At 31.1% G+C, this 24,620-nt stretch overlaps 1 protein-coding gene across 8 annotated transcripts in view; it reads left to right on the top strand.

The window, feature by feature from the left end:
• The window catches only part of LOC118187080 (RIMS-binding protein 2-like), a 481,618-nt gene that overhangs the window by 400,128 nt on the left and 56,870 nt on the right, over nt 1-24,620 (top strand). For 4 of the 8 annotated variants that reach the window (XM_085807914.1, XM_085807915.1, XM_085807910.1 and 1 more), the window contains 5 exons: nt 69-233; nt 2,835-2,927; nt 14,068-14,160; nt 14,635-14,899; nt 22,569-22,595. In XM_085807914.1, coding sequence (XP_085664040.1) covers nt 69-233; nt 2,835-2,927; nt 14,068-14,160; nt 14,635-14,899; nt 22,569-22,595 — 643 coding nt within the window. The remainder of the gene's footprint in view (nt 1-68; nt 234-2,834; nt 2,928-14,067; nt 14,161-14,634; nt 14,900-22,568; nt 22,596-24,620) is intronic. The other 4 variants (XM_085807913.1, XM_085807912.1, XM_085807911.1 and 1 more) reach the window with 4 other exon arrangements.

Genomic DNA, 24,620 nt, shown 5'->3' with positions numbered 1-24,620 from the left:
TAGTGAAAATAATGGTGTGATTTTTCTTTTTGATAAACGGCGTGTGTGATTTTATCTGTCGAGTACAGAGTGTGATCCTGAGGGGCCGGATGCACGACGATCGGACACCACGCGAGAGGCGTAGTTCGAGCTCCGATTCTGAATCGGACACAGAGCTCACAGAGTTGCTCAACCATGTAAACCGCAGGGCTCGAGCATTTGATCCTTTGGATTCACCCTTCTCATCATCCAAGGTACAATTAACTACGAAAAACGTCCTGTTTCGGATGTTGTTTTAGTGTCGCTGTTGTGGAATATTACTTAAATCAAAATAATTTTTGTATTACAAAAATCGAATGTAAAAACAGAAAAAAATTAGGAAAGGATCATTGAAAATAAATTCGTTGGGTGACCATGTTTTATGTGAATGGAATTTTAATATATAAACACGAAATCACAAACATTCTAAGTTCAGTACATTTTTATAATTTAAGAATGTAGCATAGTATATATTTCTTTAAAATCTTCTCAGAAATTATTCTTTAATACAATATAAACTAAAAATGTTTCACTAAAAATTTATTTCAATGAAAATCCTAAAACTGAGTACTTAAAGGTACTCAGGTACTTAAAGGCCTACAGAATTCTTAAGTATGAAAGCTTTTAAAGAGATTCTGAAAAAGGCGTGCTATTCATAATCATTATGAAATGCAACATTTTCTCCCATACGAAATGTCATCCAGCTGATGATTAAATAATAAAATAGCCTAAAAAGAGGAATGTAGTATTGAACTGTTTTGTGTGATATTTACGTCGGGTGGGATTTTCAGAGTTCGTAAATGCTTGTTTTAGAATTTTTAAGTTTTAGACTATATAATTTTAATTTAAAACAAATTAGCTATAGACTAAAAATGTACTGAATAGTCTCTTAACTGATAGTCAGTTAAGCACTTTACATGTAGATGTCATTTTTATAACAATTTAATGACATTTCTATCGATTAAAAGGATTACTATCAATTTTAGATACCCTGTTACTACTGTGATAGATCTTTAATGCGGCTTAACAAAAGGGCTAAGAAGTTATTACAAAATTTCATAAGTTTTCCAATCATTTATTTAACATAACTTATGCTAGCACGAATCCAGGAAATAACTGATGGCATTTTACATTGGATTAAATGTAAAATGAAAGTTTATGCATTAGGACTAAGATTTAAAATACCTAATAAGAAGTTTAAATTTTTAACCATATTTTATAAAATGTAATCTTTCTCATATATGGCATAAATTCTTAAATTCATCAATATCTATTTAGGATGTAGATACAAAAGCATGTACTTTTTTTATTAGAATCAACTCAATTCCTGAAGGAAAGGGAAAAGACATATTTCTTGAATCAGATAAAATGGGATTACGTCCATTAAATAATAAATGATGTGTTGCTTTTAAATATCAGGAAATTAAAACATTAGCGTCTTTAAATGAAATATGAGAAATAAAAAGCTTTAACTTTCATCTGTAGCAAAATAATATCTGCGAAAATGTGTACTAAACTGTAACAACGATATCTTTAATTCTGTTAAGAAACCGAAAATAAATTAACGGAGAATTGTACATTTTTAACTATGTTGTTCAGTGTGTGTATATTTAAAAGATAGAGAAGTTAATCAGTTGCACTTGTGAACTGAGCTTTCTTTAATATTACTTTCATAAAGCTCTTTTTGAATCAAATGCAAAGCCTGACTCGTTGTCAATACATTTCTCTTTCTCTTTTACTGCTAACTGTACTTCATGATCTGCATCATATCATAATCTCACAGAATTCTTAGGAAAATGAAATGGAATTACAGAGAGATTGGCATGTTCAATAATAGAGCAGCTTTTTAATTAAATCACAGCATTTTTAGAGGAGGGGATATTATTATTATTAATGGTAATAATATCAGCGAAAGTGTGGATCTAATAACTAGTTTTATATAAAAATGAATACAGTCGGAAAAATCGGTATTTTACTGTTTTAAGAACAAATTTTAATTTTTCGTATGATATTCAGCTCTATGACTGCTCGTAATTTAAACATATTAGTTTCCACAAGAAACTTGGTCACCCAGTGGTTCAACGGAATATTTTATTGGCTTGACCAGTATAATATTTCAAATATGTCTGATTATATTATGTTGCTTGTTTGTTTTTTTCTAAGTGTAATGTAATAGTTGTTGTGACAGTGTTGTGGCATGCTTATAACTAATGCCTGCAATTAGAAATTAAATGTCTGCATGATTTATGTGTTTCTATGCTATAGTATTTTGCAAATTAATGTTTGCATTATTTTTCTAGGTCTATAGTGGCGCTTCGAAGATTTAGAAACCCTTCTAGATTTAGACACCCATGACTGGCATTTGACTTTTTGTAGATAGTTTTTGAACTTCCAGAATAGTAGCATGAGGCGCACTTTAGCTCTTTTTACAGTCTCATGTCAGCGTAGCTTTATAAGCAGGCTTTATTTGCTTGGTATGCTGTAAAAGCAGAGTTACTTTAATAAATTAACTTCAGTTGTAAAATACTGCGCTGCTGAATGTTTAGTATATCCTCACGATAATTTTACTTCATTTGCTTAGCACTGTTTAAAATTTAATTTTCTTCACCAACACCTTTCCCAGAGCTAGATTATATAACAAGATAATAAACTCCATTGAGCTTGATTTTAATTTTTTACCCACTATGAAAAAAATTAAGTATGCCCCAATAATTTTCGAAGCAGCTTTAAATAGCGTTTTAACCATCATGCAGATATGGCATTGAATAGGGCGTTAAGAGTGAAACTTTCAAATGCTTTGAATATTTCTTCGCCAGGGAGATGTCTTAGAAGAAATGCAGAACGAAGGACGATCGGAATTATCAGACATTGTCGAGGAAGAGGAAGAAACATCGACGGAAGCAGGGGAGGTTTGTAGTGGAACACATAATCTGTTGTTGCACTACATTTCTCTGTGTGTGGCTTCTTCTCTCTTTCCACCCGTTTAGTTTGCTTTTTGTGCTCAATGAATTCAGGCAAGGCCATCTAGGAAAGAAACAGGCCGGGTACGCCATTTTGTAACAAATGACGATTGGGTTACGAGGTTCACACCTTGTTTCATGCCCTTCGGCTTATCTGTCTTATAGATGGCCTTGGCTAAGGCTATTAGATTTTCCCTTATGCAAAAACGGCCTACCAACACTAAGTTACTAAACGCATTTATTTTCTAATGCTCTGCATTATATGCCAAATAAACGTTTTGGAATTTACATATTAAAAATTGCTAAGTATTGCTATTTCTTAGCATAAGTGTTAGATATCTTAATGGTCACTATAATATAAGCTGCGTATTTAAATGTTCAAATTTTTGTGTAAAATTTTAATATGCTACTTTATCTAGGTGCAATGCTTAAAAACTGCATTTAAGAAGATATTTTCCTTCACCAACTTTTTATTTTTCTTCTTTTTTGATTGCTCTTTCATAGCTGCCATTACATTTTAAACATAATGTTTTGAACATAACAGACATCAGAATTTAGATTTGGTTAGATAGCAAGAAATGTTAAACTAATTCCTTTAATATTACCGTGGCAGTAGGATTTTCTGAAAATATTTTTCACGTAACAAGACTAAAGATTGATATCTTATTGACAGCTTTCTGGTTTTAAGAATATGAAAACAATTTTATGTTACGTCACTGGTCTTGAACGCATTTGTGATAACGAAAAATATTTCAGAACTATAATTGAATTGCGCATAATAATTCAAAAAATATTTTCATAGAAAGAAGCAGCTCTTGAAAATTTTAATCGTCTGGTCATTAAAAAACAATAATTAATTACAATTACAATAATATACTTTTAACATTTTGCAATTTTAAAACTTCTCTCAGATGATGATTAGCAATTATAAAATGTTTATCGTCTTTCTATGCGAAACCCATGGCAACCCTTTCTTTGCTATGTCATGTAGTTGCATGTTTTATGAAGTTTATCATCTACAAATGCATTTAAAAATGAGGTAAATTCATTCATAAACACATTCGTTACGTATTTATAACTAAATAAAAGAAAAACATTTTTGCCGTCATAAAAGTATGCGTTTGTTTATCCGTAAAGCCTAATTTTTCTTAAAATACTCAAGCATTTCGCTGTAGTTTTAAGCGTGAAAGACTCATAAAAGGCACAGGTAGCTGCAGTAAGTAGAAAAATAAAAAAATATGCTGATTCCCGAACGTCAAGAGAGTCAAGCAGCGCACCTGTCATTTGTGACTTCTGATCCGTACTTTTTTCTTTTCACCCTCTACTCAAAACCATGCCATTTTATCCTCTGACCCTTTGACACTTATCAGTAACTCCTTTAAAAGTGTACCGATTTATTTCGTACCATTTCATCTTCTACTTATAATGTCAATATCTGAGGCAGCGAATAAATAAATATTTTATCATAAATAATTTTGCAATATGAAGTTTGTTTATTACTTTAGTATGCAAATTAATTACCTAGGAATAGTATGCACCTTTTACTTTCAAACATTTCGCATTATTTTCAAATGTAAAAATTCTGCGTAAAGGATATATTACAATATTTTCTCTGGAATTAAATTGAAATTTAATTGCATTTTTTATCTCCTCCTTTTTCACTCCTTTGTCAGGGAAAAGGAATCTATAAAACCCCATGATTATTGCCTATTCTAGTATGATACATACTACATGAGCAACATATCAATCCCTGTATGTAATTCTGCAAACACATAAAAGTGCGAAATGCAATTCTGGTTCCATTGCATGTTATTATGTGCTCTCTCTCAAAATGTGCTAGCTGATAATTTTTACAATTTTAATTTGTCCCTATTGAATTTATAGAAACCTCAATACATTTAAACAAAATATGCAGTATTTTCCTACAAATATAGTATACATTAAATGGAGTTTTAAAACATAATGACAAACGCTAAATTTGCCATGTTCGCTGTAGTGGAAATTTACTCAAGAATTCTAAAGATGAACAGATTCGAGAAAAAACTAGGAAATTAACGTAGAAAAACTGGAAACAAAAAAAAATATATCAGAAAATAAATAAAAACATTTGAGGATAAAGTAAGTCAGTAAATATGTCAGGAAGGCTAAAAAATCCTTGTTATGAATGTAACTCTGTTAAAACGTATTTATAAGTGTAATTTAGTGCTAGTAGCAAATTAAGGATTAAATTTTTGTTATGAAACCATCTAGATTTGAGACTGTAAAATCACTTATGCTTAGATATCAACATAATGAATTGTATTTCTCATGTTTAGCTGGAAAACAGCACAAATAATTTTATTAAAAACATTTATTTAAAAAAAAAATTCTTGATTACTGATGAAAATAGTATTGTACGATTCATTGCGTTTTGTTGGGAAGGTGGCGGCAGATTTCTAGAAACTTTTCATTATGCTCTGGGGACGAAATATTCAAGAGTTGCTTTCCAGACGAAATAATAGCATTTCCTGCCATATGCTGGCTTGCTATCCAAACAGCGAAAAGGGAACATATAAAAGCATTGAGCACTACATAATATTCCTATGTACGAACTCCTATGTAAACTTTGTAAGTATCATTTTAGTCAGTACGAAAGGCGAAATGTTTAGGATTCACAGGGTACATAAAATATGAAAAATTCAAGCAGCCTGTCAATAAACTTGTTGCATTTTTGCAAGATGTGCACTTCATGCATAACAAAAAACTTTCAATTAATAAATTGTATAAAATTTTAATAATTACATTATCGATCAACACATTGAAATAACTCTTAGAACCATGTATGTAGATGTTATAAAAAACGGCATAGAAGCACATCATCGTACAGCCAACTAAATAAATCAGTAAGAAAGCATAAATCAGCAACTCAGCATAATAAAAATTTTTAACAGTTTCAAAGAATATGCTCAGACTTATGGCATTCAAAGAAAGAAAAATGAACTTAATACGTGTACTAAAATAGGCAATGAAGATACATAAACTTAAATGTTTACTATAATAAGCAGGGAAGATAGATAAACTTACACGCAAAGCACTTGAAAAAAAGTTTATGAATTTGAGAGCTTACCTACTTTAGTAAATGCAGTAAAAGTGCGACATAAATAAGGTAAAAAGAATTCTGTATTTAACTAAGTAAACTGCTAGCTACCAAGATGAAACATCATTAAAAACAGTATTTCAAAGGCATATTTACCGAACAAATAACGTAAGATATAAAGATGAATTGACTAAACTTATAGCAGCGGTCGATTTGAGGAAAAGAAGAAACCATTATTTATTTATTCAGTAGCTAAGGCAGTCGACAATAACTGCTGTGACATACACTGGCACTGGACGAAAGAGGCTTTGGATGTGTTCTCGGGATATATCAGTCCATGTTGTCTTGACAGATTGTCAAAGTTTATCTGGTGCAGCTTGTGTGATGTATTTTGAGCTATTTCTTGCCAATCATTCATCAGACGTGTTTGATGGGTAATATATAGAGGGAGATTTAGGCAAGGCAACAGTGAAACCTGGTGGGTAATAGAAAATTAACGTTGTAAACCACGTGCGGTCACGCGTTTTTTAGTTGATACTTGGCCGTGGGCAAGCTTGAAGTCATGGGAGAAATGGCTGTTGAATGTGATGCCAATACGTGTTAGGCGGGTATGAGAGTAAAATTCAGTGTCTCCCCAAAACCATAACTCCGAGCGACGGACCGGTATGTGATGCATAATACATTATTCACTATATCTGTCTCCATGGTGCTACCAGATTCTGATACGATAATCATGGTTGGCAGAATCGAGACTGGTCTGACAAAGCGAAAAATTGAATAGCGTAAAAATATAACTTGTCTGATAAAAGAATAACAAGACAGAGTTTTGCTATTCTTTTATCCGCGTTCAGCGTTCAATGCAGCATTGCAGCCTCAAACACATATAAAGTCAACAGTAATCATAGCATTAAATCCCTTGCATAAATTCCCCTCCTTTGCGAACACCTTCCCTGGCCACCGCATATCCCGGTTCTTAACTCCATAGAAAATGTATATGGTGGAAAAATGCGTCCGACAGCACTCTCCTCTTCCATCTATTTTAGAAGCTACTATAAAAAGCTGCATAGCGAATGGATGGTATTCTCTGGACACAAATGCACTCCAGAAGCATGTAGACTCGATGCCCAAATGAATCAGAGCAGTTATCCGTGCAAATGGTAGTCCAATAAAGTATTGATCTTGAGTTTCTAGTTCATTGGCCAGTGTGTGTATAACTTTCCACATTAAAGGACATAATTCCAGTACTTAAAACAATTTATGGCTCTTCCTTTTTGTGGTGCTTTTAGGTTATGTTACTAGCGTGCATGATTTGCATATGCATTGCAATGCATTTCATGTCCTATCGAAACCTGTTCATGATGCAAATTTCAAATGTATTAGAAGCTTTCTTCATGGTGTGACACCTTTGAAGGAAGCAGTTATTTCAAATCATACAGTTTTTATTCACGCACTTCACCGCAGCACATTTAAATGACAAAATAAATTTCATTTTGTTAGTTAAAATCTGTACGAATGAGCTTAAATAAGCACTATTTGGAGGAGGAATTAGGACATCTTCTCAGTGTATTCACTGGAAATATATTAACGGGTTAAAAGTCTGATATACATATAATGTTCTGAGTGTTAATAACTAAGGTAGATGAAAGCAATGTAATACACCTTGTTTTGTTTATGTTTCTTGTTGATAACTGAATAAAAATTGTTTCGGCTGCGCTAACTATTTTTAATAGTTAGTTCATGTAGCAGATCATGTCGTAAAGAACTGAATTTGAAATTGGCACACAAAATTAATTAAGTTACTTTACATAATAATACTATATTTGTATTAAAACTACTACCTTAGTGAAATGGGAAATAAATCATCAACAGCAGCTATTAATAAGAGGAAGAGGAATATCAAAGAATGGAACGGGAAAACATGAATAGGCAGCAAATCCTATCATTTGCCAAAGCATTAGTGATGACGGAGTACTTTTACGCCCGCTCCCATTATTTTATCAAGACCAATTTAACGGTTGTAATCTTATTTCCTCTTCTCCTACGACCAACTTCTTGATAGGACTTACCTGTCAACCGATATTAAGCGTACCTCTTTCGCAAAGACACTGTAATCACAAACCTCCATGCCTTATGCGGGATTCAAAACACACTAAACCCTTGGGTTCCGATTCTGCTAACCATGATGTCATTAAAAAAGGAAATCATGATAAAGAAAATGAAATCATTTTCTAAATAACTCATGAATTTTAAATTTTCTTATTATCAATCTCCTAATTAATAAATATCAAAGAATGGCAAAGAACTTCACGCAAAAATCGATTAGTCTTTGAAAATCATCTAAATCTTCTCATGTTCTTTTAGGTAGTCTGCAATTAAAACGAATATAATTTAAAATACCTTTTTAGGGTTTTTTATTTAGCACATATATCTTATTTATTGCTAATAGCAATTTCATTAAACTCGATCAGAGAGTTTTAGCTAATAAGGGCAAAGAAGAATCTGAGTGATTTAGACATCTTTCATGAATTTCAAAAAAAGTTTGAGGATCATTTAAGGAAGCAACACATTAATTTTATTTTCATTCAAAATTATAAATTACGTGCACACACCTAGGCATAAGATAAATCTGATAGCCTTGCTAAGCTCATGAACTTCTTTTCTATCCTTTCTCTTAAATTTCAATGTCCAACTTAATTCTTCACTCCTCCACCTCTTTTTTTATTGTTTTCTTAATGTTTATGAACTAGAAATAAACACTGTGAATAACTGGCTTTAAATCTGCCTCTCGTAAGATTTTAAAGCCAGACAGTTTTTACGCAAATCAATGTATTAAATTAAGACATGATGTATCATATTTAATATTTAAAGTTAAAAAAACCTTTACGTTAATTAAATTTCATAGTTATTATATGAATGTTAACTTCATATAAAACCTATCTTAGTAGTTCATAAAATTAAATGTTTATATTTTGAAAATGTCAACTATTTTGTGTGATAATTTTGTTAAGTATGAAAAGTATAAGACTATATCAATGCTTTTTTCATACTAAATGTATTATGAATAGTATGCAAGAACATCGAAATATAAATACATTGTAATAAATTTGTTATGCTTATTAAAATTAATATGTTTCATGATCTATTACAAGCATATCTAGTTGAAAATCTCCTTAATTAGAAATAATCCTCCATAATCTCTAACTTCATAACCATTAAACTTAAGGCGAAAAATATGTGCAAAAGTTAAGTTGCAGTTGAGTAGGCTGCATTAATAACTTCTTGTTAGAATGAAATAATTTTTAATGAATATTAAGGAAATTAATAAAGTTGGATAGCTCTATAGTGCAAAGTTCTAGTATGCAGTTACTTAATTGTTCTTGTAAATATAATTTTCAAGTCTTTTTAAAAGTCAGTGGTGGCTCTTCCTTTAAAATGTATAATTTAATTGCTAAATACTTTAATTAAATGCATCTCACATTTTAATAAAGCCCTAACAATTAGTAAAAATTAATAAATAAGATAAATTAGGAACACAATCACTAGACTTGTAGAATCATTAAGTTTTGTGAAGCAGGAAGAGTGAAAAAAGCCGGGACTCGAACCCTGGACTCGAACCCTGGACCTCTCGAATACGCGTCGACTATATTCCAATAACACCTCTAAGAAACTCTTAACGGAGAGAGAAAATACCTTATACATTATTACCACTGTGAAGAACAGAGACATATTAACCAAAGACTCCATTGTTCGCCGACGATTGTTGTAGCAAGGGCTCATAGCTAGGAATCTGTCACTGCGACTTTTACCACAGATGTTAGCAATTTCGATGAGGAAAAAAAGGAAGACTCTGGAACAATGAATGAGAGTAAATCAGCCCATCCGATGATTCTTTGTACAATCTCTAGACACATGGTGATCGTGTTTTCAATCTTTGATATAATGAGAAATGGCATCTAGAAATCTCTAATAAACAGCTTCAAAATTAACCCAGTGTCAGACTTAGAATTTCGAATGGTGATGTTTCAATAATGCCCTTGCCTTCTACGAATCACGGGCAATGTGGACAACCAGAGCCTGATTTTAAAATCAGCAGTCCTACCGTTCCTTTGGAATCTTGTTGGAGCTACAAAAGAACAGTACTATCTTCCATATTGTATGTAATTCCCAACGTTTCCAGCCTGTTTCAATTCTTTCTTAATCTACGCCATTTCCCCTTTTCCCTTCCATCAAGCACCTATAATATATGATTGCTCAAAGATTCGACCCTGTATGTCAGCACCGTAATTACCATTCATGCATGCATTGGGGATGCATATTGAATCTGTCTAGAATGACATTCTGTTGGCAATGAAACATCTTGTGGAATCCATTGCTATCGATTAAAGGGATCTAAACAAATGTACTGATTTAGTATGCTCCTTATAACATGCAAGTATACCGTTTTAATTTTTCTACCTTATATCATACGTCATCGCTTCCATAAATATCTGTGCTGTAACTCATATCATTGTTAGTACGGCAGTTTCACTAAACAGCAGTGTATTTTCCAACACACATATTGAAGGGAATTTCAGCTTATCAAAGAAAACACCGCATTCAAATTTTAATATAATAAGTCACTTATCTTTCAGTTTTACCTGGCCAGCTGAAGTTGCCTGATGACAATAGGTCAGTCAAAAATTTGAAAAGAAGTTAATAATAGGTGGGGTTAAGAAATTTAGTTGAAATTTTTGCGTGAGCTTTGTAAATCTTTTTAGAATTTACTAGGATTTCTACTTGCTTCATGAGAGCAATTGATCCAATATAAGACTCACTTTAGAAAGGCTATACTAGTTTGTGACCCTGTATCTGTAGATGTTTATTTTAATTATTTCAAAATTGTACAAAAGAACCCTTGAAAATTTTTATCAGAAAATGAATCTAAAATATATCTAAACAGCCCCTTTACTACTTTTTTATAAATGAATATTTAGTTATTTCGTTCCTTTTACATTTTTTATTTTTTAAAATGTAGCTATATAGCGATTTAAATTTGCATTAGAAATTTCCAATTAATAACGCATTCGTTTATCTTCATTTCCAATTATGGCTCGCCGATGCCTAGAAGAGATTCCATAATTTTCTAAACATTCTCCATTCGACTCATGTCTGTTGTAAGATTACCATAACACACAATCCGAGACGAAAATTTGGTCTATAATATCGCATAAATGTTCAACTGTGAGAGAGTTGAGAAAGCAGGATATTTAAGCTAATGTGGCGAGTTCTTTGTCATTTTCCTTTAGTCACTCAACAATTGTACGAATCCGAAAAGAATGTGCTTTTCTGTTCAAGAAAAGGCTATTTCGTGCAGATCACATATACGCATGGATGGAGATATTCGGCTTGTAGATCTTTTCAGCTCCGGCACCTACGTGTTCTTGGAATGGTAACGAAAGGAGCATGAGGGGCTTGTTGAAATCCAAACATGCTTCAAAACACTTGTGCTACTTGCCCCATATTTAAGCTTGGTTATCACTATAATGCAAGAGTAAACAAATTCATCATGCCAGAAAACATTTTTCCATCTGTTAAAGGTCCATTGCCACCATTATCATGTTTATCCATTATTATCACGTTTTACCATCATAATGAGTACTTTCATTCGAATTTAGTGCGCGCGATTCTGGAGATTACGTGAGTTTCGACGCAGGCTGCATGTGGAGTAAATCTCATTGTATTGCTATTGTTCAAGTAAGTGAATGCCACTGCAACCCATTGCTGAAAACAAACGTTACCATTGCCACAAACTGTGAAAACGGAGAAGAATGAATGCTTCCTTATTGCCCTTTGGATTAACAATAATAGATCTCAACATTTGCCAGCAGAAGCTAGCATCCACATTGGGAAGTTAGTGAAGAATATCAAATTTACGATTTGAAAAATTTGGCAATGTGACCCAGCAAATTCAAAACATGGCCATAATTTTCTTTTTAGTTAAATAGTTATTAAGAATATGCCTGTACATGTCACAGTTTTAGCAGTTTGTAAAGTCATTTAAAATTTTCTCTAGAAATACCTTTTGAAGTTTCATTTTGCAAACCTTTGTAATCAGATAGCAACCTATCTTATTTTATGATTAAATGTTTCAAATGAAAGACACTGCTTATCCCACCCCTACTGTTGGAATACTATAGCTGATAGGAAAAGATGTCGGGCAATATTTTTGTGCATTGCAAGCAATTATTAAAGTGCAATGCTTTGGTTTATTAATATATCAGTATTAAATCATGAATTAATGACTAAGTTAAGTAGCGACTAATGAAACAAAAACTTTTTTTAAATTTATCGCGCACTTAATTTTCTATGAATTTCTTTCTTAAAATTATTTCTTAAGTAATTTTAACTAAATAATAAATTTTAATTCTCTTTTTATTAAGTAAATAAGCCATTTCATTGCTTTCAACTATTTATCGCACTTTTCTGCCAGTTTCATTCGCTATAAATTGCAAGCGAATTTTAATACTTTTTTAACGTAATTTTAATACTTAATTTAATACTTTTACTTTTTTTCAGATCTATAAATCAAAGATTTTTCATTTAGCTTCTCAAAATCTAAAATAAAAAGTCACTGCATATATATAGTGAGCTGTGAATTTTGAAATAAACGCAGCCCATTGCAACAACCTCAAAAGCAAAAATGAATTGCCTTGGTTTAAATATGGATTGGAAATTTTTTTTCTTGAGCCGGCAAAAATGGGAAAAAGTAATATAAAAGTTTAGGATTATAATTAATCGTTAAAAGAGTGCTGCATGAAGAGTAGCCTATGCAACGAATTATATTATGTTGAGATAAGAATAAAACTAAAATTTCAGAAGCGCATAAAAAATTGTTTTCTGTATAAGTACTTTTCTCACGTTGTTTTCATTGAAGATAAGTTTCTCAACTTTTATAATGCCTGAAATATATCGATATAGAAACTGATGCAGAAAATAAGTATTTTGGTGGTCACTTTTATAAATGCGTTTGACCAAATTAGTCGGGTTATGGAAAGGTCAGCTTACAGCAGGATTTTATAATTACCGGTAGCGACATTAATTCACGTTCTCAGAAATAATGGTAACTTTGAAACGTCTTGTTCATGAAAGGTGTGTATCATGAGAAGGGTCACTTTATTTATTTTTTTCTATTTAAACCAATGTGTGTATTAATTAACAGGTAAACAGTAGAAATTACATTTTAATTGAAGTCATTTACTAAACCGTACCTTTTAAAACATATTCTGATATGTAAAATATTACATAATATATTAATGGGGTATTCTTACAGCATTGAACTCCATACATTACTATAATTACGATAATTAAGTCATACAAAACGTCTTATGCTTTTATTTTAAAGGAATTCTAGATAGTAAGAAAAATAGCATAATTTTAAACTTTAGGGGTCTGAATCAACTTTAGATGTATAATTTGCTAGACTTGAGAAACTGCTACAAATTGACACTACACTGTAACACATAAGATAATACTTTTAATCTTAAAACAAATTCGAATCTGCATTAATATGCGAAATTTATGCATCATTTTTATTTTAATTCTGTTGCAAAATATAATTTTCATATTATTTTATATACATTTTTTTAGTATTAGGTAGCCATTAGAAATCAATAAGATTTCTTCACTTTGAGTTTTCTTGTTGAATATAGCCACAAAATTCCTGTTTCACGTTTTACAGATTTATATAATTCATTCAGATTCGAAAACAATAAGCAAATGTATTAAGAAGTCATCTTTTTATTATTTAGCGTAATATGATTTAAATTATTTTTAATGCTTCAGAAGATTTAAAAATTTGAAAACAAAAAAAATCACTTTTTAAAATTAAAACATTTGCAGTTTAAATTAATTTTTAAAAATTTTAATTAACAATTATCAAAATTAACTAATCGAAAGCACATTTCTATGATGTAAACAAATCTTACCTTCTTGGGCTTTCAGACATTATGTGAAATAATTCATGCTTTCTTACAGGGAAAGCCCAAGATGCTTTGCAAAGTAGAAAGCATTAACGAAACCGATGACCTGGAATGCGAAGATATAGAAAATGATAAATCGCAGTCTCAGGTAAGCCTGTATTGATGAACGTTTTCTACTAACCATTTCATACACCTAATATTTCGGAAACCTGTCCTAATTCATATAAAGCGAAAATTCGAAAATGATTTTAAAAAGAAAAGGACCCATATTCCTGTATAAAAATATTAGAAATGCTGAAGTTCAAAATTTTGTAATTAACGAAATTAATTTGAATACGAACCTTCAAATTCATGTTTTTTCATTGGGTTGAAAGAGCTCAACAATATCTTTTCAGTGTTAGTTTTCCGTATTATGCTTTAAAAGACTTTAATACGATAAGTATGATTTACTAATTAGAATTTTCTTCGCAGAAGGTCCGTAACTGTTAGTCCTAAAGCCTACCTTATTTGATTCATTTCTTAAACTGGATCTACAGGGAGCATTTCAAAGATAATTCACTTATTCTATTTTTCTTAAGCATTCTTTATATGATCTTGAAAAAAGTTCCAACTTTTTTGCCAGGAGTACCAGTCAAAGTCCTCTCACACCGTCCGACGAATGAATCAGAACCCGCCAAGTATTCAGGTACCTAGTCAAAGACGACAAGGCTGGAAGGAACAATCATATAGCAATCGGAGTTGTACTGCTATAGAAGGCAATGGAACAGTAGAACATAGGAGCCGTAGAGAACACAGAAATAACTCAGGACAGATAGTACTCGATTCCGACGAAACCCTAAGTGATAAAGAAATGTATCTATCTTCTAGAGCCAATATACCATCGATAGGTAACGTAATGTTTGAGTGATGTAGATTATGCATGTCATATTGAGATAAGATTTTGCCCATTTAATTGTTAAAGCAATTTATGTTAAATTTCGATGATGCAAATATTTAATTTCACATAAAGAGTATTTTCCTCCTCACATGTAGCTGGTATTCGCATTAACATACGTGAAATATATTTACATCTATAACATGTGTATATATTTTACGATAACTATCAAGTAACTAACCTCGCAAACTATCAAGTTTGCAGATAAAGGACATTCAGCAAAATCGATAAATGAATCATACTTTAATATTTTCTTTTAGAACCTGATGCGGTATATATGAACTATATTCAGAGAGTATTACGTTTTATAACCGCAGTACAGAACAAATATGGTATTATGTTTGATAACTGAAGTACTGAACAAATGTGACATTAATCCTCATAAAAATTGTATTCCCAGTACTAAATACTTTAGATGTGCTCCTATGAGCAGAAAAAACTACCTATTAATAGAAGATATGTCAAAGGAACCTAACTCTAGTAAATAAAGTTTGGTTGACAGATTCTTTTGAAGTTAGGAAGAAAGTGATAATTACTTGGTAGCAAACCATACTTAGTATTAAAGAAATTAGCTCTATCTTTGTCTTTTAACATTCCTTTGTTTAATATAGCTCTACGTAAAATTTGATTATTTTTCTCTTCAGTTTGGTAAAAATTTCAATTAAAATTTTATTTTTATTTATTTATTTAGAATTAAAGCGATAGTTTTACGAAGGGAGTGACCCTGACTTTTTATTATTCATTTTAAGTTAATGCGAAAGTATGATGTCTAACGGACTCGAAAGGGAAAAGAGTATCTTTTAGTCTATAGCCTTATAAGGTAGTTCTCCCGCCTCCTTAGCATGCCTTCGTAGTGTAGTGGTCTGCCCGCTGGGCGCGTATTCAGAGGTCCGTAGTTCGATTCCCGGCGAAGGCGTTGCTCATTTTTCACATCTCCTGCTTCCAAAAAATCCTAATATCTCTACAACCCTATCAAAAAGAAAAAGAAAACTACACAAAAGCGTTCTTTGAAGACGACATTCTTTTGAAGACCAATTTGTATGAACTCGCTATGCGAGCCTGATGCATTTGACACGGTCTTCCATGTTCAAATTGTTGCAAATTGTTCTTCCTGTTTACATCAGTCTTAGATACTGATTTTTACACAGTTAGAAATGTCATCACTGTAATATCAGCTCCAGAATTCTTTCTTTTGGTATATGTTTTCCAAATGATTATAAATCGAATCTTTAGCTTATTATTTCTACAAAGTGAAAGTTATTTAGCTTTCAAGGAGAATACAGACAAAGAAAAGAATTGCATTCAACCGAATAATGATAAATCTCATTTCTGGAAGACGAATCAAACCATTTGGTTTACGGTTTAGAGGTTAAACCCTTTTGGTAAGTCCATCAACAGACGGCGTTACCAGAGTCAAATATTGAAATTCCAGTTACAAAATAAGTTGATCTGAATCTTAAGTGAGAAACAGGTTATTAAGCTCTTTTTGCTGTTTTTATTTCGAGTCTTGTAGAGTCATTAATTATTTTGAAACAGAAGTACATGAAAAATTAGCAATGCCCTGCCAGGAGCTCGAACCTGGACCTATCAAATACGCTTCGAGTGTGCTACCGTTACACCATGAAGGGCATGCTGGAGGGAGGGAGAAAATAGCTTATAGTATTTTTATTAAATTTTCATTTGTTTCCATTAATTTTGTATAATTATTTTATATTTATATTGCGCTATTTTTCTCTTTTCCTTAATTTATCTGCAGTTAGTTTTCAACAAAATTGTCCACTCAAAAGTCATATAAAAATGGTTTGGAAAGAATTCTTCATACAGAGCACTAATCTTCCTTCATAGTATTTAAATATTATCATTAACTTTAGGCAAAATGCAGCAGGGCTTTTCAGAACCTATGGTGTATTTAAACTTTTAAATGAAAACTTTCTCGAGCGAATTTTAAGCCTAGTGTGTCAGACGGAAGGAATAGTTAGATACTGAATTCCTTTAATACAAATCACTGGTATTTCTTTCTCTAGGAACAGCACAAACCAATTTTATGCCGTTCCAAACCCTGAAAAGGGTGGTAACGCAAAATCTCTATCACACACTAAAACCGTATTCTGATACCATCAACTAAACTACATATGATTTCGGAAACAGATTTGGGAAAATTCCGAAACTAGTCTTTCTCGTGTTGATTTTGCTATGTAAAGCATAGGAATACATTTTATGCTTCATTAGCTTCATTATGTGTATATTTCCTTCCCTTTAAAACTTCATCCAAAATTCATTTGAGTTCGATTTCTTTTTTTGACTTACCCTGTGTGTGCCCATGGAAGCACATAAAAAGAACACAGTTTTAAAAAAATCAGTTTTTTTTTAAATTTTAATTCAATTTTCTTTTATTTAAATCAGATATTTTTATTACCTTCTACATGAACTTATTAAATGGTCTCCATGCGTTCACGACTTTCGAAGTAATTAAATCTCTAATTATGTAATATTGAGAAGCGTAATAAATATTTTATACATAATTATTTTATTACAGTACAAAGTCTGAAATCTGCACGTCCAATATCTAATATCTAGACTTCCGGACTACCAGAAAAGTTCTTTTCCTTGGAAGTCTAGAAATGGAGAATAAAATACTTTTAAAAAATGAAGGTGTGCATTAAATGTGATTTTTCGCCATATTAACTGGAATTCCTGCGCTTCACTTTTATAACATACTGCGGTTTGGGAGGCGTTAGCATATTTCTATTTCACTGTTTGGGACGGGATTTTGCTTATATTGTTTTACTGTTGGCATAGCAGCGAGCGGCAACGGAAGAAAGGATTAGATTCCGAAAACCGTTAAGTTCAATTAATATAGCAAATTGCCCTTTTCGTTAACTTTATAATTTAATCCAGCTCATTATTTTATGTACGCTATTATTATTACAGTCATCTTATCAAAATTAAAATCTTTCGGTTATCACAAACAAAATTGGAATTGCTGCAGAAATAGAAAAAGGCATATCCGTTTCAAAATTATTCGAGGAATATGGCATTGTAAAGTCAAAAATATACGACACAGAATAATAGAAGAAGGAACTTCTGAGAATTATGTTATGGATTCTGACACCCTGCTTTTGATGAATATCATAAAAACATCATTCGTTATTCTAAAAATGGTATCTAAGTGATGATTGAATGAGTGAAAGAACGTCGCAACGAGGGCGTGCCTTTGGCGGGTCCAATCTTAATGCTTCGAGTCAAAATACAAAGTGCTTCGAGCCAATAAATACAAAGTGAAATCTCATGACATCAATTCAGATGCTTGGCCTGTATGACGATGGAGTATAAGCTTCCAATGTTCGTTCTCAATGTGCCTTTGCACATGGATACGGCCATAATATTGCTATAAGCAAAAGTGAGATTCGCCAGAAATGACAACGTCCTGCCTTTGATGTGTGCATTCAAGCACAATTGTAGGTGCTGATTGCTGTGCTACAATGACAATGTACGTCTTGCTGACAACCCGCGACGCTACAGACTCTGTCTGTTGCACTGTATGTGTGGATACTTGGTGCTGTGTAAATCATCCAGTCTTCTAAACCAGGGAATGTGATGTGACTATAACATCCCTAACAGCGATGATTACAACATGTCTGTCACCTCGGCATTAGTGAGTTGATGAGTTGAGATCCCGCAAGTCGCTCTGCGTGGCCCTCCTTCACTCAAAGATTGCAAAACTTCTCATAACAGTCTTTCGAGCTCGACAACGTGAACCGTAGTTGCGTGGTATTAAAATCTGTAATCATGGAAGGCTACGATTCTCTCGTGATCGAATTCTGCGACGTATCGGTGTGAGTATATTTTTTTTACAAGAGACGACACATAACACTATTCCCAAAGCAACACACAACGAGTAATCCGATTTCCGAATACAAATTAGGCATTTCAATACATTTTATACAGCTTCAGATGTCATTTCTCATGCCTGTAATGTTGCGCATGAGATGAAATATTAATCATTTGCATATCTCAGCATGTACATACAAATTCCAAGTTTGTTGTGCGCTTCCTTCTTGGTACAGTAATTATAATGGCCAGCAGTAAACCATCCATTACATCTCAGTTCTGTTCTGCAATTTACATGAAAACTGACCAATTATTTAAATAGCTTTCAAGAGATTCTCAGTTTCAACGTACTTCAGATGGTACATTTAAATCTGTTCCTCAAGTTTGGCTCAGACAAGGTGATGATTTCAAAACTATTTTACGGCATGAATAACATGTTTAGTAACGTCTCATATAGTTAAATCTTTGGCCATTAATTTATATATAAGTGCTGAAAAAATATAAAAGATATAAGCTGAAAACTGTTTTCTAATGTGTGCCATATTTGCGCTACATTATTCGGTAATAGAAATTTTACAACGTTTCAAACAACAATTTGTTACCAACTTTTTTATGGCATTAACAGAGCAAGATTAAATTTATGTCATGTTAATGATGTATCAGTAATTTCCATTAAATATACAATTTTTACCTATTCTGCAAATATGTACATAGATAATTGGTCGATTTTGGATCTTTGACAAATCGTCTAGCATCATACATATTTTTATTAGCTAAAACTTTACTATATTTCTCTATTTGTTCTTATATATCATTTACTAATTTACCATTAAAATCACCTGAGCAAAAATTTATATCCCGGATGGAGCATTTCCGCTAATTTTATAAAATAAAAGTTTTCTGTACTACAAAATGCATAGAAAGATTGTATAGAAAATTTGTAGCATAGAAAGATTTACCTGTTTTATTATCTATTTTAGAGAAGCGGCTGTTTTTACAGCATATTGAATCTGTGCAGTTATCATCAGATTTGAGACTAAACGGACATAGAAACGATTCACTTTCTTGCGTTGCACCAATACAGCTTGTTTAAAATATTTCAAAAAATGTTTCTTCTTTAAAAAGCTTATAAAAGCATTACAGATTACCTTAAGCTTTGATTAGTACCTGTTCCATCATTTAAAAAATGGAAGAATGCTTGGTTTGAAACAATAATTTTTTAAAAAACTCCTCCGGTTAAAATCATGATTTTAATCATTTGATTAAAACCATTGACATTCTGGTCAGAAAGGCCGCGGAACGTCAGAGAAAGAATATTTAACGCGCCTCAAGTGAAATACTTGTTGGCGTATAATATTTAAGATAAAAAGTTATACTTATTAAAGAGTTATCTTAATTTTTATTACTTCCAACAACTTAAAAATTACGCTAGTCTGCATAACTGATAGATCCGTCAGCAGATTAAGTAAGTAAATAAATATTTTCTATTCATCCAATTACTGAGTTTTGCCTTCGCATAAGAGAACTGTGAATGAATACGCAAGGACTTCAATAAGGAAAATGAATTTGGAGTTCGGAAAGAATAACTGAAATTAACCCCTCTTTTCTACTTTTCAAAAAATATATTTATGGCATTTTTGCTCCAATTAGTTATAACATCTTTGCTTTAAGTGATTTCTCTTTGAGTATCAATAATAGGGTTGAAGTGTAGTAAATTAATTTATGCGTGTTTTCTGAATATATCCTAATGCAATTTTCAGATTAGTATCTCGAGAAAATACTCTCAGTTGAATACAATTTAAATAAGAACTGAGAAGATCTGTAAATATAATAAGATTATAATCAAACTATATATAAAATTATTATTAAAATTACTACTTAAAACTTCTTCGTAAAAATTAAAAATTCTAAATTAATTCTTTGTAAAAATGACTTCTACAGAATAAATATGATTCTGAAACGCACATTTATTCTCACAGAAGTGATTTTAATGCATTATGTATTTTATTTTATTTAAGTCTTTCAATAAGCTAAGATTCTCAGAAATAAGGCAATGAAATTTTAAACAATTTATAGATAAAAAATTATTTTTGTGAAATATTCTGAAATTTTATTAAAAATCTGAAAGTAAAATCAAATGTTGCAGCCTTTTCTTAACTTTTATTTTTAACTTTCTTTTTCACTTGCGAAATCTGCATAATATTTGAAACATTTCATTACGAAACGAATGCAGTTCCATGCTCAGATGAATTTTTTTTCTCCTTTCCTCCAGTTTACATTTCGAGTGCTTGTCATTCTTCCTGTTTGTTCTTTAAAAGTTAGTAATTGTATAAAATTCTCTCAAACCTTCAAATGCATTCAAATATGAGCACCTTTGATATATTACAGGAATGTCTTTATAAACAATAATTCCATAGTCTGCAGATATATTTTGATAGATAACTCATCAGCTTCATAGTTTATGACATATTTTTTCCTTTAAGAAAGTGCCACTTTAAATAAAAAAAGCAAACGCAGACAATTTCTTTAAGCCAGGTCATAATATCAAACACATAGGCATCTTAAGTCCTGAAAAAGAACTTAACTTATGTATATGGTATAGAAAAGTCGTAAGAAAGAATAAACTAACATTCATACGAAGTCCCGAGGAAGAAACAGGAATAATTATTATGAGAATTAAATCTTACAAAACTGTTTATAAGACCATACAGTAAGTCTTACGCTTTAAATCAAGAATATTTCCTCGTACTGAAATATTCTTGATTCCGCGGTCTTACGATCAAAGCTTTGATTTATCGGTGTTCCGTTACTTAACTAATCAATATACTTATAGTAGACGCAAGATCTAATCACATAATATCGAAAACAAACTGGGCATCTTATTTGCTTATAACTAGTAGGCCTATACAGGATCTCTTTTATTTCGAAATTCAAGACGTTAGTAACACTTTTTTCTTAGATAACTTTGGAAATTTATAATTTTAAGCTTCTGATTTGACATGTAACTTAATTTACTGATATCCTACAATATACAAGAAGCTCCGTAATATTTCATTTCATGGTATTCAGCACTACATATCACCGATTGCATACATCGACTCAGTTTCTTTCAGCATCATTTATATCTTATTACGCAAGTATACAACATTACTTTTAGAATTTCGATTTTTTTAGCAATTAAAATAACCGCTTTCCATGCCACAAATAACAGACATGCAATGTAGAATTCTCCGTAAGCTTCAAAAATAAACACGAATTTGTCATAAAAAAGATTAACTTCCAACTTGGAAGCCACGTTTTTTCCATCTCGTTTACAAGCAAGTTTTAAAAACAAATGGAAAAATTAATTAAAAGTAATTTTTATCAAAGATATCTTACCAGTAAGATATCTATAACAAAACTAAGATGTTACAATGCCTTCCTTTTTAATTAAAGTTTTTTAAACTGAAATAAAATTTTAACTCCATTACGAAGAAGAAATTACCCATAGGTGCAAAGTGAAAGGAGTTTGATTACAAGTATTTAAATAGCTTTGATAAAATATGAAGAAAGCGAGATTGCGAAAATTTGATAAATTATTTGAAACAATTATATTATCTTACTTCTGAGATCTTTAGTTTGTTGTTGCTTTTCTAAATTGTTATGTATTTTATATATTGTAAGTAGATTTATAGCAAGTTTTAGAATAGGTTTTCCCCAAATCCGTTTTCCCTAACTAAAGAAAAAAATGTCTTATCTCATATATAATATGCAGAATTTTCTGACATACGGTTAATATCTTTTAAATGTAGCTGTCCAGGAAGGCAATCTAAGTTATAGTAAGTATGCGTAAAAACCTGGCTCTTTCCCCCCTTTAGGAGCATGTAATATGTTTCCATTTGTATAAAATTAATTTTGATTTTTAGGTGATGCATTACCCATCCAACTATATGCGTGCGTGTGCTTCAACTAAAAATCTTTGCTTCTAACTGCTTTTATTATGTTTGTCTTATTAAATTTTTATGGAATTTGTTTTTACCTTTTTTATTTTCCTCATGTGCAAATTTCATTCTGTAGCTTTGAAATGATGAAATTTTTCCTGTCATATCTTTCTAATTTGAGAACTTTTGGCTGCATAATCAATAATATGATGGCTTTAAACAATCTTAGTTCTTGTATTATCGAATTAAAAGGCATAAAATTATTAATCATTTCTGTTATCGGTTTATTTCCCCAATTGTGTTTTTAAACATGGAGAAGAAACATTTCAGTACTAGCATTACAAAAAAGATCCTATATTGTCTAAAATCACTGATCATTGCTTCAACTTTGGCAATAACTATTATTATCGCCTTTTCTATACCTAAATATAAACCCCTTAGTTATGCTTATCTATAAAACTAGAGAAGAAAATTACGTATTGAAAATTAATTTTTTTTAGAATTCAAGCATCATCTAAATGAAAGTTAAAATGTAGATGCCGTTAAAATTTAATACGAAGTCATCATATAACTTTTTTTAAACGTAAAAGTGTCAGCAAATTTTGCATTAACGTTTTAACAACTGTACAATATTGTTAACTTTGCGAGCAACAATTATCACCACACGTGTATTTTATCTTAAGTCAGCGAAATGAACTACTTATTCGTCGAAAAAAGTTCTGATATAAAGTTTAAATCAAAAAAGGCTTTGATAAATAGGCAGTTATTGTATTTTAAAAATACATTGGACAGACGGTAATAAGTTGTGTTCCACATTTAGTTCGCAAAGAAAATTTGATGGATGAAATTCCAAACAGAATTTTATTTTATAATAGTCAAGTAAAACAGTTAAAGTATTTTTAATTCTCAAAACAGTTCATGCCTATAAAAAGCTGAAATATTATGAGGTAATACTAATATTCTATATTAACAGATATCTCAGTTTTAAATACAATTAAATTTAATACATATATTAATTAACAAGGACTGTGATCGTATAAAACAATATTTATAAAACATTTTGACTTTGCTTCGTGACTTAATATATACTTTTTTATGCCAAAAAGAAGACAACTTCTGTAACATGAAAGAAGAGCAAAGACGTAAAAAAATATTTAATACTCTAGGTTTTTTTAACGCATAATGAAAGACACTTTTGTGAAATATACTATTAATATCATCATTACTGATCTTTTTCACTTGCATGAAATAATTTATTTGAAAATTAAATCCGTAAATTTTTAGACAAATTTTTAAGATCATATGCATTTAATTACAATTTTTAGCTTCAGAAATACAAATGATTGTGTAAGTTGCTTAGAAAGTATACAGGGAGCTATTTTTCATAGAAATTTTTTATTTTGATAATTATGTAACACTACCTCTAGGTATTCATGATACTTTGTTAATATTTCTGTGATGTGTGTATTTAAAATGCCAACTTTCTCTCAAAATGAGTATACAAATTTAAAGTATATGCAAATATATATGCACTTAAAAAAATGCAAATTTAAAGTGAATTACTATAATAATAAATCTTTTACTTTTTTACCAGTATCTCTATGCTCTGTTAATCAGTATCAAATAGTTTATATTTAGGAGTGAATAAAAAAGATTTCTTTCTATCATAAATAATTTGACTGTTTACGTACTTATTACTGCAAATAAATAATTTTATTCGAACTGCCATTTTATAAAATTTCTCAGAATTTCTTTTAAAGCTAGCTGCCTGAACGGATTAAGTACAGCTGATACTAAACTACATTGTAGGTTTGAAAGATTGTTTTAATGGTAAAATATACTTCCTCCAGGTAAGTACATGATTCTCAGAAGTGTAGGGATGCTGGTTTTTATTTCCAAGGTGGTTATATATGAACATTTTCT

This window comes from Stegodyphus dumicola, chromosome X1 (genome assembly GCF_044657685.1).
Source record: "Stegodyphus dumicola isolate Sdum_Otavi_A_Nest chromosome X1, ASM4465768v1".
In the NCBI taxonomy this organism is placed as follows: domain Eukaryota; kingdom Metazoa; phylum Arthropoda; class Arachnida; order Araneae; family Eresidae; genus Stegodyphus; species Stegodyphus dumicola.
Note: the sequence above shows the minus strand (reverse complement) of the source record. Positions and strands in the feature narration are given on the sequence as shown.